Source organism: Fistularia commersonii, chromosome 22, assembly GCF_037954325.1.
Source record: "Fistularia commersonii isolate RoL2024-O1a breed Wild chromosome 22, RoL_Fcom_v1.0, whole genome shotgun sequence".
Lineage (NCBI taxonomy): Eukaryota > Metazoa > Chordata > Actinopteri > Syngnathiformes > Fistulariidae > Fistularia > Fistularia commersonii.
In genome coordinates this window covers 4,953,087-4,969,748 of record NC_141305.1, presented here as the reverse complement: position 1 = coordinate 4,969,748, position 16,662 = coordinate 4,953,087, and the positions used below count along the sequence as shown (strand labels likewise).

Below are 16,662 nucleotides of genomic sequence, written 5' to 3'. Positions count from 1 at the left end.
TGATGTAGGAAAAGTACATTGCATCTCAAAGTATCCCGTTTTCGGTGATTTCGTTCATCTTGACCCCGTAGAATCTGTCTGTGATAACCCTTTCAGATCCGATGACTCTCTTTTTCCAAGCACGTCGTGCCAAAGTAAAGAAAAAAAAGACCCATAAAGTACTTTTTGACTTGCTGTGGAGACAAGGAAAAGTAAAGTTGTAATTTTTTTCTTATTTATTTATCTATTTATTTATTTATTGTTTTTTTTTTTTTATTCATTTATTTATTTATTTATTTTACGTGCGGCGATTAAATGTCGCGCTCCTGACAGTCGCATTTGTGAGGACATGCGGCTTTGCGTCAGGGTGACGTCCACGACACGCCGTAGGAAAACAGTCAATGGGTTTAGTCGGCCGGGAAGAATCAACTGGCCACCAGCCGTGCAAAGCATTTCCTCGCCGGATTAGCCGCGACCCGGTCTGGCTTTTAAGCTAAAACTACCTGCATGCTCTGTCAGGTCAGCAGGCAAAGGGAAGGAGGGGAGTCACTTTATCTCTTCATCAGACGGACAACATCCTACCGGTGCTGGGATTGTACCGTCATGTGACAAAGGAGGAGACCAGAAGAGGTTGGAAGGAAAACATCTGAGTTGAGAATTGCGCGGAGCCTGCCGGGCCATTTTTGAATAACAAGGGTGGGATGGGGGGGGGTGAATAGGGATGGGGTCAAAGGTCAAGCCGGCCCTTTTTTTCAGGCGGGGGCGAAGGGAGGGGGTTTAGCGGCGAAAGGGGCGAAGGCAAGATGGGAGAATGCGCATTGTGATGGAAAAGTTTTGCGCGGACAAAGGAGGCAACAGCCCTGGGTTTGGCGTTGCGTTGAGCAGACAGGCCCTCCTTTGTCTCTCACCCCTTGGTCAGGAGGCCTCACAACTTTCAGTCTTCACCCGTTCCTCCCTCTCTTTAACCCGCCTCCCCCCTCCTACTTTAAATGAATTGGTTCCCCCCCCCACTCTCCCAAACCCCTTTATGAGACACGTTGAAAAGAAGTGAAAGGGGAAAATGGAGGGCTGGTAGCGCCGGACAGTTGTTAATTAACATGCAGATTTGCGATTCGTCGAGAGCCTCCACATTGTCGGGTCCCGATTATGAGCAGGACCGGTTTGCAACGGTGAGAACACAGTAGCTATGTCTGTATGCACACACACACACACACACACACACACTCGTACACATGCACACAATAACTCCCCCCCCCCCCCTTTGTTTTGTATTTTTTCTTTCATTTTTTTTTCCTCCCAGGCTTCACCGGGTCTCTTTGCCAATTCGACATTGACGAGTGTGCCAGCACGCCGTGCAAAAATGGCGCCAAGTGCACAGACGGGCCGAACAAGTACACCTGCGAGTGCACCGAAGGTACACGCAGCTCAACAGAAGCCAGACAATTGTAGAGGAAGCGAGGACGAACTTTGGAACGGTATCAAATATCCCATTTTCTCAGGCTATACCGGCAAACACTGCGAGACGGAAATCAACGAGTGCGACTCCGGCCCCTGCCACTACGGCACCTGCATCGACGGACTGGCGACGTTCAGCTGTCACTGCAAGCCAGGCTACACCGGGCAGCTGTGCGAGACCAATATCAACGAGTGCGAGAGCCAACCGTGCAAGAATGGGGGCGTCTGCAAGGACCAGGAAAACTCCTACATCTGCAGCTGCCTCAAAGGCACCACAGGTCGGGAGAACGGACGGATCGAGAATACGCCTCTTCTTAATTTTGTCTTTGTCACTGAAAATAATTTTACTTCCAGGAATCAACTGTCAAATCAACATTGACGACTGCAAGAGTAATCCTTGTGACTCCGGGACCTGCATTGACCGTATCAATGGCTACGAGTGTGCCTGTGAGCCGGGCTACACGGGTAAGATGCTTGTTTTTAGAGCTTTTAGAAGGCTTTTTCATCTCCCTCACCTTGAAGAGTGACCCTGCGGGCATGTATCATTTGCATCCTGAAAAAAACCCATGTTCACCAACCCCCAACTTATTCAGATTTCCATCAGAGAAGATGGAAAAAGACCCAAATAATCGCATTTAAGATGTTCAACACACAGCATCATGTGATAGTTATCAATATAAATACAGGTGTTGGGCGTTTTTTTCCAAGGAATGGCATAAGAATATAAACGTCCAACTTGTATTTGGTTCCATTAGCTTTGCATTCCCTCAGGCAGTAAGGGACCACGGTATGGCGACGTGCATCTGAAGCGACACGATCAAACACAAATCGATGAGAAGAAGAGGAAGGCGACACGGCGTTCATGTTGTGCATCGGCGGGAATAATAGCATGGATTATCATATGGATTGAGGCGTTTTCAATTCCTCCCTGCACTGCTTCACCATGTGAAGAACCCTGCCATTAGCTTTCTCCAAGCTTATTTTGGCCACATTGTTGATGTTCCCTTGCGAGCCCTCTGCGGCGTAGCAGGCCAGAAGCGCTTGGACCTCTTCATACGTCCATTTCTATTCCATTTTTATAAATGGCGTACCGCAAGTATCTGGCAATGGCTTTGACTTACGATATCTACCAATCGCCAAGCCCCTACGTCTCATGAGTCCCAATGGAACTGATGGAAGAACCTGCCTTGGAGCAGGAGCTAAAGTGGTCCATGATTCCTGGTTCCACTGCTGTCCAAATGCAGGAAGATATGGCCTAGTTCCTGCAAAAACTTCCGACTTGAAAATCTTTTTCACCTCTTTTCGGGTCACAGACTGCTTGTTTTTTTTTTATCCTCTTTAGTGCGCTGGATGTCCCGTTTTCCCTCCCGTAGCAGGGCCTGTTAGAGGCCATTCGAGGCAGGGTGACTTCAGGTGACCTGCAGACAAAGAGGCGTTGCGGTACCACGGAATCAAAGGCATGGTTGGAGGAGGAGCGTGACAGATGGCGAGCAAGGGAGCACGCTCCTCCGAGGGCTCGGCCGGTGTCGCTTTCCACCTCCACCCTGTCCCCAGCCTGGTGCTGTTAATACACTGAAGCAGGACACACACACACACACTCACACGCTCTTGCAGAAAGTCGCTAGGGAATTAAACAGGAGAAAAGATTCACTGAAAGATTTCTGAAAGTTGAGCTTTTAAAAGCCTGGAAGCCGGCCCTTGCTTTAAATCTAAATGGGCCGCCTTTATGTCGCTCGTGGTACCGGCCTCAACGGATCGGGTGCTTCAAGTGGCCAACAAGGGGGCCGTCAGGGAAATCGATACACGTCACGCCGCAAAAGGCGTTCTTGATTTCGGTTTGCTGAGGAAATTAACAGCAGAACGTCCCGTCCCGTCCAACAGGAACCATGTGCAACATCAACATCGACGAGTGCGCCAGCAACCCATGCCATAACGGGGGCACCTGCGTCGACGGCATCAACGGCTTCACCTGCACGTGTCCGGAGGGTTACCACGACGTGACGTGCTTCTCCCAGTTCAACGAGTGCCTCAGCAACCCTTGCATCCACGGCCACTGCGAGGACAAGGTCAATGGGTGAGGAGGCCTCTGCTTTATCGTCACCAAAGATCCACCGACGAGCTATTATTTAGTACATTCGCTGAATTGTGATTCCGAGAAAGACTCGGAGGAGGTCGAGTGCCGGTCCAGTTCTTTGGAAGACTTGAGCACTGTCAAAAATAAACAACAAGCAGATCAATACACCATAAGGCTAACAGACTTTTTAATTCCTCTTCTCTCAGCCGCAGGGAATCTTCAAATCTTTGTAGTTACGGTAAACAGTTAAGAAAATTTATATTTCATTGTATTTCTTATTCATCCTCCTTTCTACTATTATCTATTACTGTTATGTTTTTACTCGAAACTCTGGCGCAACAATTTCCTTCGGGATAAATAAAGTTATTCTCATCTCTCATCATCATCTCTCATAAAACACTTGTGTTTTAATGTCCTGACAAGGAAAAAAAAAATTGCAAAGAATCCAGTTTGAGGTGACGGAGCGAAGAACTATGAGATACGGTTTTGGGAATATTTCATGTCCAAACAACTGACAACAGCTCGATGTTTGTCATTTGGACAATCCATACCTTTCACATGTTACATATGCACGCTCCGGGAAAAGGACGGAAGCAGCTGGTTCTATCGGAGGGTTGAGAAAAGAAAAAAATAAATATTCTAGCGGCTCCAAATGACAAAGCCGCTCCAGCTGTTTCCACTTGTTTCTTGTTATGACTCAATTATCGTATAATAGACAGAGATGAGAATGGAATCCTCTCATCTATCTGTCAGCGGGGCTCAGTATCTAACCCTCCCTTCAGCGGAAGAGGTCAGATTTCCCAGATGTGTCCCAGACATCTTCTGGATCCTAGAATTGTTTTGACTGTGGAAGCTGCACAACGGCAGGCAGACAAAGGCAGAAGGTTGACAGAGTCGGGAGCTGTCTCGTAATTGATTCGATAATAATCCTGGTCCAGTACCTGACTGTGGTGCGCATCTGTTAATTTGTCTGTGCTCAAAATCCAGCCCTTTTTGAACTCAATAAAAGTCTGACGAATGAAAATTTCCCCCTACGGCAGTTATAAGTGCCTGTGTGACTCCGGCTGGAGCGGCAAAGACTGCGACATCAACAACAACGAGTGTGAGTCCAACCCGTGCATGAATGGAGGCACCTGCAAGGACATGACCAGCGGCTACGTCTGCTCTTGCCGCATGGGCTTCACCGGTCAGTGTGTGCATGTGTGTGTGTGTGTGTGTGTGTGTGTGTGTGTGCATGTGTTTGATTATGTGTGTGTCTGGTGTGCAAAATGTCATTGGGTGTTTTCAAACACTCTTGTCTACATTATCATTTGGAATAGATAGATAGATAGATAGATAGATAGATAGATAGATAGATAGATAGATAGATAGATAGATAGATAGATAGATAGATAGATAGATAGATAGATAGATAGATAGATAGATACAACTTGTTAGCTTGTTGGAAAGCTAGCTTGCAATATAGATCGATTGATAGATATGGGAATACAACTTGTTAGCTAGTTGGAAAGCCAGCTACAGAGATAGCTAGATAGCTAGATAGATAGGCGAATACAACTTGTTAGCTTGTTGGAAAGCTAGCTACCATGATAGATCAAGTAGATGGTTGGATAGATGCAGAAATACAACTTGCTAGCAAACTAGATTGATAGTTTGCTAGCAAACTATCTATGTAGATAGATATGCGTATACAACTTGTTGGCTTGTTGGAAAGCTAGCTACGAAGATAGCTAGATAGATAGATAGGCAAATACAACTTTTTAGCTAGCTGGAAAGCTAGCGAGTTAGATAGATATGCATATACAACTTGTTAGTAAGTTGGAAAGCTAGGTTAAAAAATAGATTCATAGATGGATAGATAGATACCGAAATTCAACTTGCTTGGAAACTAGATTAATCGAGAGATATGCTTACACAGCTTAATTGGAACACAAGCTAGCTAGCAAACTAGATAGATAGATAGATAGATAGATAGATAGATAGATAGATAGATAGATAGATAGATAGATAGATAGATAGATAGATAGATAGATGAATGACAGAAGTGCATCATGGGATATCCCTCGACTGAGGAACTAGCGCAGCCAGGGGCTAGCCTAGCGCTTATTATAAGCTCTCACAAAAGATCGGTTTTAAGCCTCTTCTTGAACAAAGAGAGCGTTTCGGCTTTCAGGATGGAGATTGGAAGATGGTCCCTGGAGGAGCTTGGTTGTTCTGCTCAATAGATAGAAAGATAGATAGAAAAATGGATGGCTTTATGAATGGGTGGATGGGCACTACGATACCGTTAACATTTGTGTAATTGTTTTGCTATACTTGTATAACTATCCAGTAAAACTGCTTCCCTGCCTTTCCAGGACCAAATTGTCAAACCAACATCAACGAGTGCGCCTCCAACCCCTGCCTGAACCAGGGGATGTGCATCGACGACGTGGCGGGCTACAAGTGTATCTGCATCCTGCCTTACACTGGTATGAAAATATTTTTGGATGTTTTCTAGAGGGCCGAGCGTCCTCGCCGGCGGGGGGAGGAAAGGGGACACTTTTCCTCCACCTCAAAATTATCGAACAAAGAAGGGCAACGTTCCCTCCCGTGAACTAGCTGTCGATTAAAGTTCAGCTGCAAGACTTCCTCAGCACCATGGTCCTCCCCGATACGCAAGGCCCCCCCTGATAAGCAAGCTGGAAAATATTGTCATGCCATCTCGCTTATTATTTGACCAAACAGACAGAGATGGGGAGGCGGTTTTCTTGTATTTCTGGAGTCTTCTTTTTGGAAAAATCCACAGCACTTTAAATAATAAAAAGGGCCTGGGTTGGGAACAGGGTGCTTGACACATTTCCTGTTTGCCTGCTTCCTGTCTCACAGAACAGCAAATGTCCTCACAATGGCCGGAAACAGGAGCCGGCTTCCTGTGCGAGACATGTTTTGTGGAAACAGATAGGGAAACGTCTCCGTGGGCCTCTGGTAGTGACAGACCCTGGCTAAAATCTTCTGATAGTACTGATTGAAAGATGATTCCCTCATTTGTCTTGGTTTATCTCCAAGTTTCCTGATCCCTATGTGATATCGCTCTGTGAAAGCTGAAGTCAGAATCAATCTTTTGAAATTAAGTTGTTGCTTTTTTTTTTTTTTTTTTTTGCCATGTTTTGCAGGAGAGAACTGTGAGACCTTGATGGCCCCTTGCAGCTCCAAACCCTGCAAACATGGCGGAGTGTGTCAGGAGTCAGAGGACTATCAGAGCTTCTCCTGCATCTGTCCAGAAGGATGGCAAGGTGAGGACCAACTCTCGTACCCGTGTGTTTTCAAGGGATCATTTACGGGGATGCGGTGGATAGCAAAAAGTGTCCCCGGTCCTATTCTGACAGGGTGGCCTTTTCCTCCCACAATCCTAAAACGTGCAGGAGGTTCATTGGAGACCCAAAATTGCCCAGACGATTGGATGAGAGGGTGAATGAGGTCATTTACCTCTGATGTGTATGAGAGACTGAATGTTTGCATGTGTCTTTATGCAGCTTATATGAATGAATTTTTGTCAAAATCTTCTTGTCGCGGCAACTGAATTTAATTATTTGAATTGTATGTTTTTCCATGTATTCTACTCTGTAAATAATTAAGATGTTAATATATCAGGCAATATTTGAGTTGGATTTAAAGATGACTAGTCATAGTTGGTTATCATATTGTTGCCTTATTAAAATAATTTTTTCAAGTTTTTTTCAGAAAACACAGCGATCTTATTTATATGTAAAGTAAGGAGCTGATTTAAGCAAAAAAAAATCCTTTTTGTCGAAATATGAAAATTATTTCAAAAATTTCAAAAATTATTTCAGACAAACATCAACTTATTCTTAGAAAGTTAACGCTGGTCCACTGTTAGACGGGGGTCTAGCAGTGGACCTAAAACCTAAATTCAAAGTCCGCATGAAAAGGTAATGAAAAGGCAGATTGTGGACAGAGATATAATGACATTTGGCAGAGAGATGGACTTTGATCAGGTCATCACACAACTTAAAAACAACGCCCTCGGAAAGACATCTGTCATCCGCGATGTGAGCAAAACGCTGGATTTCAACAGTCTGCATTGAAACTCACCTCTCACTAAATTGTCGCACTCTGAACAGAAAGACAGGAGATCGTGGATACCAGGCCAAAATTAGTTCCCCCGGTGTTTGTTAGTGAAATACTTGGCAACGGGATTCTTTTCCTCTTTCTTAATGCGCTAGGCCAAACATGCGAAGTAGACATCAAAGAGTGTGTGAAGAATCCCTGCCGGAATGGAGCAACCTGTCAAAACACCATGGGCAGCTACCACTGCAACTGCAAGCCGGGCTTCACCGGGCGCAACTGCGAGACGGACATCGACGACTGCACGCCCAGTAAGGACTCGCGTCCCCGTTTTTCCCCCCTTCCTGTTGTTCCCGTGCTTGTCCAAACCCACGATTCTCCCCCCAGACCCCTGCAGCAACGGCGGCCTCTGCAAGGACGAGGTGAACGACTTCCAGTGTACCTGCCTGCCCGGCTTTCGGGGCACGAACTGCGCCGAGGACATCAACGAGTGCGAGAGCAACCCCTGCAAGAACGGGGCCAACTGCACCGACTGCGTCAACAGCTACACCTGCACCTGCCCGCCGGGGTTCAGCGGGATCCACTGCGAAAACAACACCCCGGACTGCACAGAGAGGTACGCGACCCCGGAGAGGGTGTTGTGAGCAGGCAGGGCTGTGGGGATGTGCGTCTCCTTGGAACAACAGGTTCACTTGAGTTCACTAGGAATCACATTGCTAGCTCGCTAGCGCCCCCTGTGGTGAAACACAGACCTACACCTGCAGAGCAACCTCTCTCTCTATTATAAAATTCAGCCCCTGCGTGAGTGGGAAAAATAGGAAAAATGCATTTTTCCTTAAAAAACTTTTTGTTTAGAAGTATTTGTTTTTTCTGCAGCTCCTGCTTCAACGGCGGCACGTGCGTTGACGGTATCAATACTTTCACGTGCTTGTGTCCGCCGGGCTTCACCGGCAGCTACTGTCAGCATGACATCAACGAGTGTGACTCCAGGCCCTGCATGAACGGCGGCACCTGCCACGACAGTTACGGCACCTACAAGTGCACGTGCCCTCACGGCTACACCGGGCTCAACTGCCAGGTAGGTGGATCTTTGCATTTTCTTTTTTTTTCTTTCACTCTAAAAAAAAAGGAAAGGCGGATAATTGCTTTTCTTGTGTTTCAATGCTCCCGATGGGCCCTTAAAAAGATCCATAATCAATGTATTTGCTCCTGTGTAAAGCTGAGGAATTTAAAATCCAGTTTAAAATCATAATTATCAGATTTGAAGTGAGTAATTAACATTTCAGACATTATATGAAGGGGTGGCTGTTCAATTCAAAACATAGCACAGTCAAAAATAATATCCTATAAATGGGATATTTTATTTTTTTATAATTTTTTGCCACTTCACTGAAACAAAGTATGATTCCCATGTTCCAACATTAAACACACAACTTCAACATTCACTGGTACATTAAAAAAAATAGGAGTCTTGTTTATTTTATTTTATTTTATTTTATTTTATTTTATTTTATTTTATTTTATTTTATTTTATTTTATTTTATTTTTTTTATTTTTCATTTTGGTTTATTTTATTTTAGTTTGCCCCAGGCTGTGCTTCATATTGAAATCAAACTAATTTCAGTACTTTTAGAGCATTTTCTATCCATGCCGCAGGTTAAGTAGCTCTCAGTAATCATCCAGATTTTTAGTTGTCCACATTGACATATTATTTTTCATGCTTTTTTTAGACAATATTGCATCTGACATGTACTCACCTGACCCTTAGAACCTGGTGCACTGGTGCGAGCCGTCTCCCTGTAAGAATGGAGGGGTTTGCCAGCAGGAAGGTACCAGCTACCGCTGTGTGTGTGAAACCGGCTGGATGGGTGTCTACTGCGACGTGCCGAGTGTCTCCTGTGAGGTGGCGGCGAAACAGAGAGGTGGGACTTTTGAAAAGTGCTCAGTTGATGAATCATTCATTTCTGTATTCACCGTCGAAGCCAACCCTGCTCCCGTGTCTCACCCCCAGGGGTCGATGTTGCCAATCTGTGTCGTAACTCGGGTCAGTGTCTGGATGCCGGAAATGTTCACTACTGCCACTGCCAGGTCGGCTATACCGGGAGCTACTGCGAGGAGCAGGTGGACGAATGCAACCCGAATCCCTGTCAGAACGGAGCCACCTGCACTGACTATCTCGGCAGATACGCGTGCAAGGTAGCAACTTTGGAATAAATATGCAACCATATGCAAGTCAAACACTTATAAGGAGAGAATGTTTATTAGATTTACATTTGAATGGGTGCCCCAGCAGCTTGGGTGAATCCAGCAAAAATCTCTGAATCTTAATTTTATTTTATTTTATTTTATTTTATTTTATTTTATTTTATTTTATTTTATTTTATTTTATTTTATTTTATTTTATCAATCTGATATTAGCATGAAAATCAAATAACCAGAGAGAAACATACTTAATCCTGGTTTGACGTAATTGTTTGAAAAACCGAGGTTTTTCAAACCAACATCAATAGAGCTCCATATTTTATTTTATTTTATTTTATTTTATTTTATTTTATTTTATCAATCTGATATTAGCATGGAAATCCAATAACCAGAGAGAAACATACTTAATCCTGGTTTGACGTAATTGTTTGAAAAACCGAGGTTTTTCAAACCAACATCAATAGAGCTCCACATTTAATTTTATTTTATTTTGTTTAATTTAATTTTATTTTATTTTATTTTATTTTATTTTATTTTATTTTATTTTATTTTATTTTAACATATAAACCAGGCCAAGACACAGTATCACAATGAAATAATATGTGATATTTTCAGTCGTGTTCAGTCTGCGATGCTCAAAGATACAAAGGCTAGTTACTGTAGCTGATGCAGGAACGGACAGTTGGATTTCCACAGAATACCTTGCAAACTTACTTCTTGGCTTTTCAAATCACCTATTTCCTCCTCTACCTGGAAACAGACTTGCGTATCTACACATCTGACAATCAGAAAAGTAAATCCTTGAAAGTGCAGAAGCACTGCCGTCCTAATGAACTGCTCTATTTATAAACTCAAGCCAAACAGCCTGGTTATGTTAATCTCCCCTGGAATAAAGGATCTGCTGGCCTTGGCAGGATGGAGGCCAGAAAACAGCCAGGTAAACAGAAAACATCTTTGTTTCATGTCAGGCATTGATTACCCCCACTCCCTTTTCTGTCTTCTTCTTCTTCTACTTCTTCTTCTTCTTCTTCCTCTTTCTCGGCCTCTTCTTCCTCACAGTGCATTCCAGGATTCGTGGGGACCAACTGCTCGGACGAGATCAATGAATGCTTATCCCAGCCGTGCCAGAATGGGGGCACCTGCATTGACCTGATCAATACCTACAAATGCTCCTGTCCCCGAGGAACCCAAGGTCAGCAGACCCCACGCACACTCCTCCGCAACCCGACCCTTCTCCTTCCTTTCCTCCTCTGCCTCGCGCTTAATTAATTAGAAAACCTACCCCAGACTCGAGTGTATCCTTCTCTCGCTGGTCAAATACGTCATTGATTTTTCTCGAGGACATGAAGAAAGTGTGTATCGTCGACCAGCCGAAGGTAATAGTCCAGTTGAAGGCGCACTTTCCATAATTCGAAAGCCAAAATATTGCTTATTTTGATCGCGGACCCAAAGGAGTTTGAAGACGTTTGCATTAATACAAGTTAAAGGAAAATTGCGAGTTGGAATATATATTTTTTTACCGTTCACTCACTAGCGTCTCGCTCCTCCCGCAGGCGTGCACTGCGAGATCAACATCGACGACTGCACCCCATTCGCCGACCCGCTCACCAAGGAGCCGAAGTGTTTCAACAAGGGCAAGTGCGTGGACCGGGTCGGGGGCTACCACTGCATCTGCCCTCTGGGGTACGTCGGCGAGCGCTGCGAGGGCGACGTCAACGAGTGTCTGTCCAACCCGTGCGACCCACGGGGGACGCACAGCTGCATCCAGCTCCCCAACAACTACCGCTGCGAGTGTCGCGCCGGTTTCACAGGTGAACACGAGTGGCTGTTTGTAGACGCCTTCTTCCCAGGCTTAGGCTGTGTGGCCAAAAGGACGTATTGAATAGTACCGACTATCTGGTTTATGGGAACGGAACGCAAGAGTTAGCGCTTACGCCTCACAGCAAGGAGGTTCCTGGTTCCTGGTTTCTTCCCACAATCCTAGAACACACAGTAGGCTGATCGGACACCCTTAAATTACCCAGATGTGTGAATGAGAGCGAATACTTGTATGTCTCTATACGACAAGTGGTTGTATTTCTATATGTGGCCCTGCGATCGACTGGCGTCCAATCCAGGTCCAGGGGAAACTCCATTTCTCCCCTAACTGCGGGAAGAGCGGTATAGATAATGAATGAATGAGGGAATAACAGAAGACAGCACCAATGGGGCACAAGTCAGTGTTCTCCTCAAGGTCAGTCCAAGGTTAGGATGAAAAGAACGGTAGATTGAAGAGCTTGGTAGAAGACCTTGGCGTGGGCCCGGGAGGAAGACCAAGAGGACATGAAGTTAGTTGGTGCGAAAGAAGAGAGGCTTAAATGTAGGGAGATGTATGGTTGGGTGGACCCCTGAAGGGAGCAGTCCAAAGGAAAAGAACCGGTTTTAGGTACAACTTTATTGTAACTTGTAATTGACTAAAGGGAAACAAAACGAAAATAGACCCATTGGAATTGAAGTGGTATATCCCCAAAAAAGTCTACGTAATATGAATTCTCCTTGATCCACGCAGATTTTTTAACTCCCAAATTAAAATGTTCAAGTTGCCTTTATAATCTATCAATATATTTCACTTATGAATTATACGCTGGGAGTGGAGCGAAGTCCAAAAAACACGCCTTGACACAGTGAATGTTTGTCACCTGCCGGCAGGTCAGCGCTGTGATACCGTATTCGATGGCTGCAAAGGGAAACCGTGTCGCAACGGAGGGACCTGCGCTGTCGCCGTTAACACCCTGCACGGCTTCATCTGCAGATGTCCCAATGTGAGTGTGGAACATTTTTGATCAGCATGTTGGATCCACTTTTTTGGGGAATGCAGAAAACAACACTAAATGAAACAAATGTTGCCCTCCCGTCGCAGGGCTTCACCGGCTCCACCTGTGAATACGATGCTCAGGCTTGTGGCAGCCTTCACTGCCGCAACGGAGGCACCTGCATCTCAGGCCAGAAGAGTCCCATGTGTCTGTGCACGCCGTCGTTCACGGGCCCAGAGTGCAAGTACCCCACTGACAGCCCCTGTAACTCTTACCCCTGCTACAACGGCGGAACGTGCGAATACATCTCCGACGCGCCGTACTACCACTGCTACTGCCCCGCCAACTTCAATGGCCTCCAGTGCCAGATTAGCGACAAGAGCTTCGAGGGAGGGTTCGGTCAGGAGATCACGCCGCCGCCGGACGTGGGGGCGGACTGTGACATCCCGCAGTGCAAAGCCTCGAAAAGCGACCACGTGTGCAATAAGATGTGCAACAAGCACGAGTGCGGCTGGGACAACGGCGACTGCTCCCTCAACTTCAACGATCCCTGGAAGAACTGCTCGGTCACGCTGCAGTGCTGGCGCTACTTCAACAACGGGAAGTGCGATTCACATTGTGACAACGCCGATTGCCTCTACGATGGATTTGACTGCCAGATCGGGGAAGGACAGTGCAAGTAAGTATTATCTTGTGTAAACCATATCTTTTGATGTCGCACCCTAGAATGCCAAGACCTCAGCACAGATCGGGGAAGTACATGTCAGAAGACCAAAGGGATAATGTGTATCTCCGCTATTTATTGAAAATATTTGGGCTCTAATTTAGGGACAATACAAGATGCAAGATTATGATTATCTGATTTGGGCAGTTGTCACCCGCTCCCCGACTGTCCAGACTTGATGAATAGCAAATGTACCCTGAACCCATTTTGCCGACCCAAAGGGTCCGGCAAGGTGTGCTATTGGCACGCCTCTTACTTGCATCACCTACCAGCATGATTCAGGCCCCGAAGTTTCTTTCTGCTCTTTTAAGATAAAAACCTGCTGTTTTGGGGTTCAGTACCTGGTTTATTTGAGCATTTAATAAAATACCTGCAGGTGGAAATCATTATCGTGTTTCTGTGTCAGGAGCATGCCAGGCGTTTTCTCTTTAATTGACGTGTTGTTGTTTTACTTTTTTCATGAATGATTTATATAATAGATCAGAGACGCCGCTTTCGGCGATTATGATCGCAGAACGTCCCCGCAGCAAATATTGACCAATTAATCAGCATAACTAAGAACTGGTTTGCAGGTTCTCCCCAGAGTAGAAGATATTAAAAATATCTCAGCCTCAGAACGTGTTCAAAGTTCTTTTCAAAATCACAGCACGATCAGAGAGTTCAATAAATCGAGGTCCGTAAAGTTTTAATGAATCGGACGTTACGTCTAAATGTCCCCCGTCCTAACTCGCCGTTTCACCTTTCAGCCCTCTGTACGACCAGTACTGCAGGGACCACTACGCCGATGGCCATTGCGACCAGGGTTGTAACAACGCCGAGTGCGGCTGGGACGGGTTGGACTGCGCCGGCAACATGCCGGAGCAGCTCGCCATGGGCCAGCTGGTGGTGGTGGTGCACATCACGCCCGAGCATCTCCTCAACAACTCCTTTGGTTTCCTGCGCGAGCTGAGCCGCGTCCTGCGTACGAACGTGATATTCAGGAAGGACTCCAAGGGCGAGATGATGGTGTACCCTTATTACGGGAGCGAGCACGAGCGGAAGAAGTTCAACGTCAAGCGCTCGGTGGACACGTGGTCACAGTTCCCGGGCAAGGTGATGAAGGCGGTGAAGAGGAGCCTTTATGAGGCTGCAGGTTGGAGCGGGAGAATGAAGAGGGAGTTGGATCCCCTGCAAATCAAAGGGTGAGCGAAACTCCTCGAACTGGTTCCATGCAATGTATGCCAAACTCAAGAGTTACTCACGGAACTGTCCCGCCTCTCGTCGTAGCTCAATTGTTCATTTGGAGGTGGACAACCGTCAGTGTTTCCGCCAAGCCACCGAGTGCTTCCAGAGCGCCACCAACGCCGCGGCGTTCCTCAGCGCTCTGGCCTCCAGCGGCACCCTGGACGTCCCCTACACCATTGAAGCCGTTTACAGTTAGTACTCCTCTTCACTTCATTTCCCTTCCAAGCATACCTCATACTTTCACTTCATAACATGCAAGACGGAATTCTTGTGCTGTCCGTTGCTCCTTTTTTGTAGTCTGTATTTGTGGCCTCCCTCAGGTAACTATTCCCTCATCCCTCTTGTCTACCGATACACGTGCCGGTTGAAAATGGGCCCCTGAAACAGTTTTCATGGTCCTGTATATTAAACTCCCCTGGGCATATGACATAGTTGCCCCGTAAGGCTTCTTGTGGAGACTTTTCGGTGTTGTTCCTCGCCATTAAAACAGGCAATGGCTTGGCACCATCTTGTCTACCTGACACTGAGCACTGCGCTGAAGGGGTTCCAGCCTTTTTTGTGTCCCCAAGGTCCGGAAATGAGTGCTGGCGGGATGGCCTTCTTCGTCCGTGCACCACCATTTGGCCTCCTGACATTAGCCAGACCCGCTCTGTTGATTTTTTTTCAAACCGAAGTTGAAGTCCTATTTGTTTCCCGACTGGTGTTTGTTCGTGTGAGTGAGTTTTGTGTTCAGCGCTTCCGCCTCACAGCAAGAAGGTTTCCGGTTGGTTCCTTTCCCGGTGGAGCCTCCATGTTCTCCCAGTGTCTGTGTGAGCTTCCAGTGGGATCTCAGGTTTCCTCTCACTATCCCAAAAAATAGTAGAATAAATTAATTGAATGTGTGCTGTTATTTGTTTGTATCAATTCTCCCTTGTACAGCATTTCATTATTATGTATTATCAATATCATCATTATTATTGTGGTCATTATTATCATCTGAAGCAGTTAAATGCATAGGAATTCAGAATTAGAAATATATAGAATATATACATTTATTTGTAATGGCTTCAATGTTGCTCATACGGTTGAGTATTACCGCTGAGTTACATTTGTTATTTTAGCATCAATAACATCAATGGAAACATTATGTCCATTTATGGTAAATAACAGAAATATTTACAGTGCAGCCAATGCAAGAGATGGTAAAAAGTAGCAACGGTATGATATAAAAATGATGAAATGATAAAAATATAAAGCCTGGAATCAGTGGAACATTGAGTTTATGAGACATAATAGGCAGAAAATAACAGACGCCACAGATTTGGACTTTTTAGTACGGTTTTTGTCCCAGAATAAGAGCGGATAAAAAGTGATAATTACAACCAAAAAGTGAATTCCAAACATACCGAACGTACCCGCCGACGCGCTCCCTCCGGGCGCTCCAGCGCTTTACATACTCGCCCCGTGCACAAATGCTTGGGACACGTGCTCGCGCTCAGTAAAGTGGAGATATCCGCCGCACCCTCTGGTTAGGTCCTAACCCGAACACTCTTTGATTTGTGTATTTGTTATGCGGCGGCGAACAAATGCAATTGTGAATCTCGGGGCCCAAACAATCAATCCTTTCCTCTGAGTCTAAATCCACTGGCTTCAGGCTCCAAAATGGTTAATTGCCGCAAATCAACTTATCCAACCCCCCTACTCATGCGGCGGCTCCATCGCCGTCTATTCCTTTTTCTCAGACGTGTGCACATATATGTCCGGGAGATAACACACTCCCTCTAACACACACACTTCATCCCACAGTGTGAGGGGCTGCTGCAACCTTCACCTCTCTGAATGTAATACCAGGACTTAACGCATCTCCAAGGGTTTAGGTTGGGGGGAGTTTATCATTTCAAAATCGTTAGTGGAGAAAAAAAAAAAAAGAAAAGAGAGAAGGGGAAAAATTGATCGGGAGTGTGCTAGAAGTTGGGAGTCTTTGTTATCTCGAAAATCCTAATAAATCCTCCGTCTTTACAGCTTAAAGCGCGTGCAGTAATTTGAAGTTCATTAATCCCCCTTCTTTTTTTTCTCTTAAAGAAGAAATGGTGAAGTTGTCTCCTGGCACCCTGGGTTGAAAAGGGAGAGAGGAGGTGGTAGTGGTCTTCTCCCCCCCCCCCCGT

The 16,662-nt window shown here is 45.7% G+C and overlaps 1 protein-coding gene across 2 annotated transcripts in view; it reads left to right on the top strand.

Annotated features, from left to right (window-relative positions):
- notch1b (notch receptor 1b) overlaps positions 1–16,662 on the top strand; it is a 52,630-nt gene that overhangs the window by 28,109 nt on the left and 7,859 nt on the right. For both annotated transcript variants that reach the window (XM_086169332.1, XM_086169331.1), the window contains exons 10-27: positions 1,280–1,393; positions 1,479–1,712; positions 1,789–1,899; positions 3,316–3,508; positions 4,549–4,694; positions 5,866–5,979; positions 6,664–6,783; positions 7,735–7,887; positions 7,964–8,192; positions 8,453–8,654; positions 9,345–9,498; positions 9,588–9,772; positions 10,838–10,970; positions 11,332–11,589; positions 12,467–12,579; positions 12,678–13,249; positions 14,041–14,475; positions 14,561–14,709. In XM_086169332.1, the coding sequence (XP_086025458.1) occupies positions 1,280–1,393; positions 1,479–1,712; positions 1,789–1,899; positions 3,316–3,508; positions 4,549–4,694; positions 5,866–5,979; positions 6,664–6,783; positions 7,735–7,887; positions 7,964–8,192; positions 8,453–8,654; positions 9,345–9,498; positions 9,588–9,772; positions 10,838–10,970; positions 11,332–11,589; positions 12,467–12,579; positions 12,678–13,249; positions 14,041–14,475; positions 14,561–14,709 (3,615 nt within the window). The remainder of the gene's footprint in view (positions 1–1,279; positions 1,394–1,478; positions 1,713–1,788; positions 1,900–3,315; positions 3,509–4,548; positions 4,695–5,865; positions 5,980–6,663; positions 6,784–7,734; positions 7,888–7,963; positions 8,193–8,452; positions 8,655–9,344; positions 9,499–9,587; positions 9,773–10,837; positions 10,971–11,331; positions 11,590–12,466; positions 12,580–12,677; positions 13,250–14,040; positions 14,476–14,560; positions 14,710–16,662) is intronic.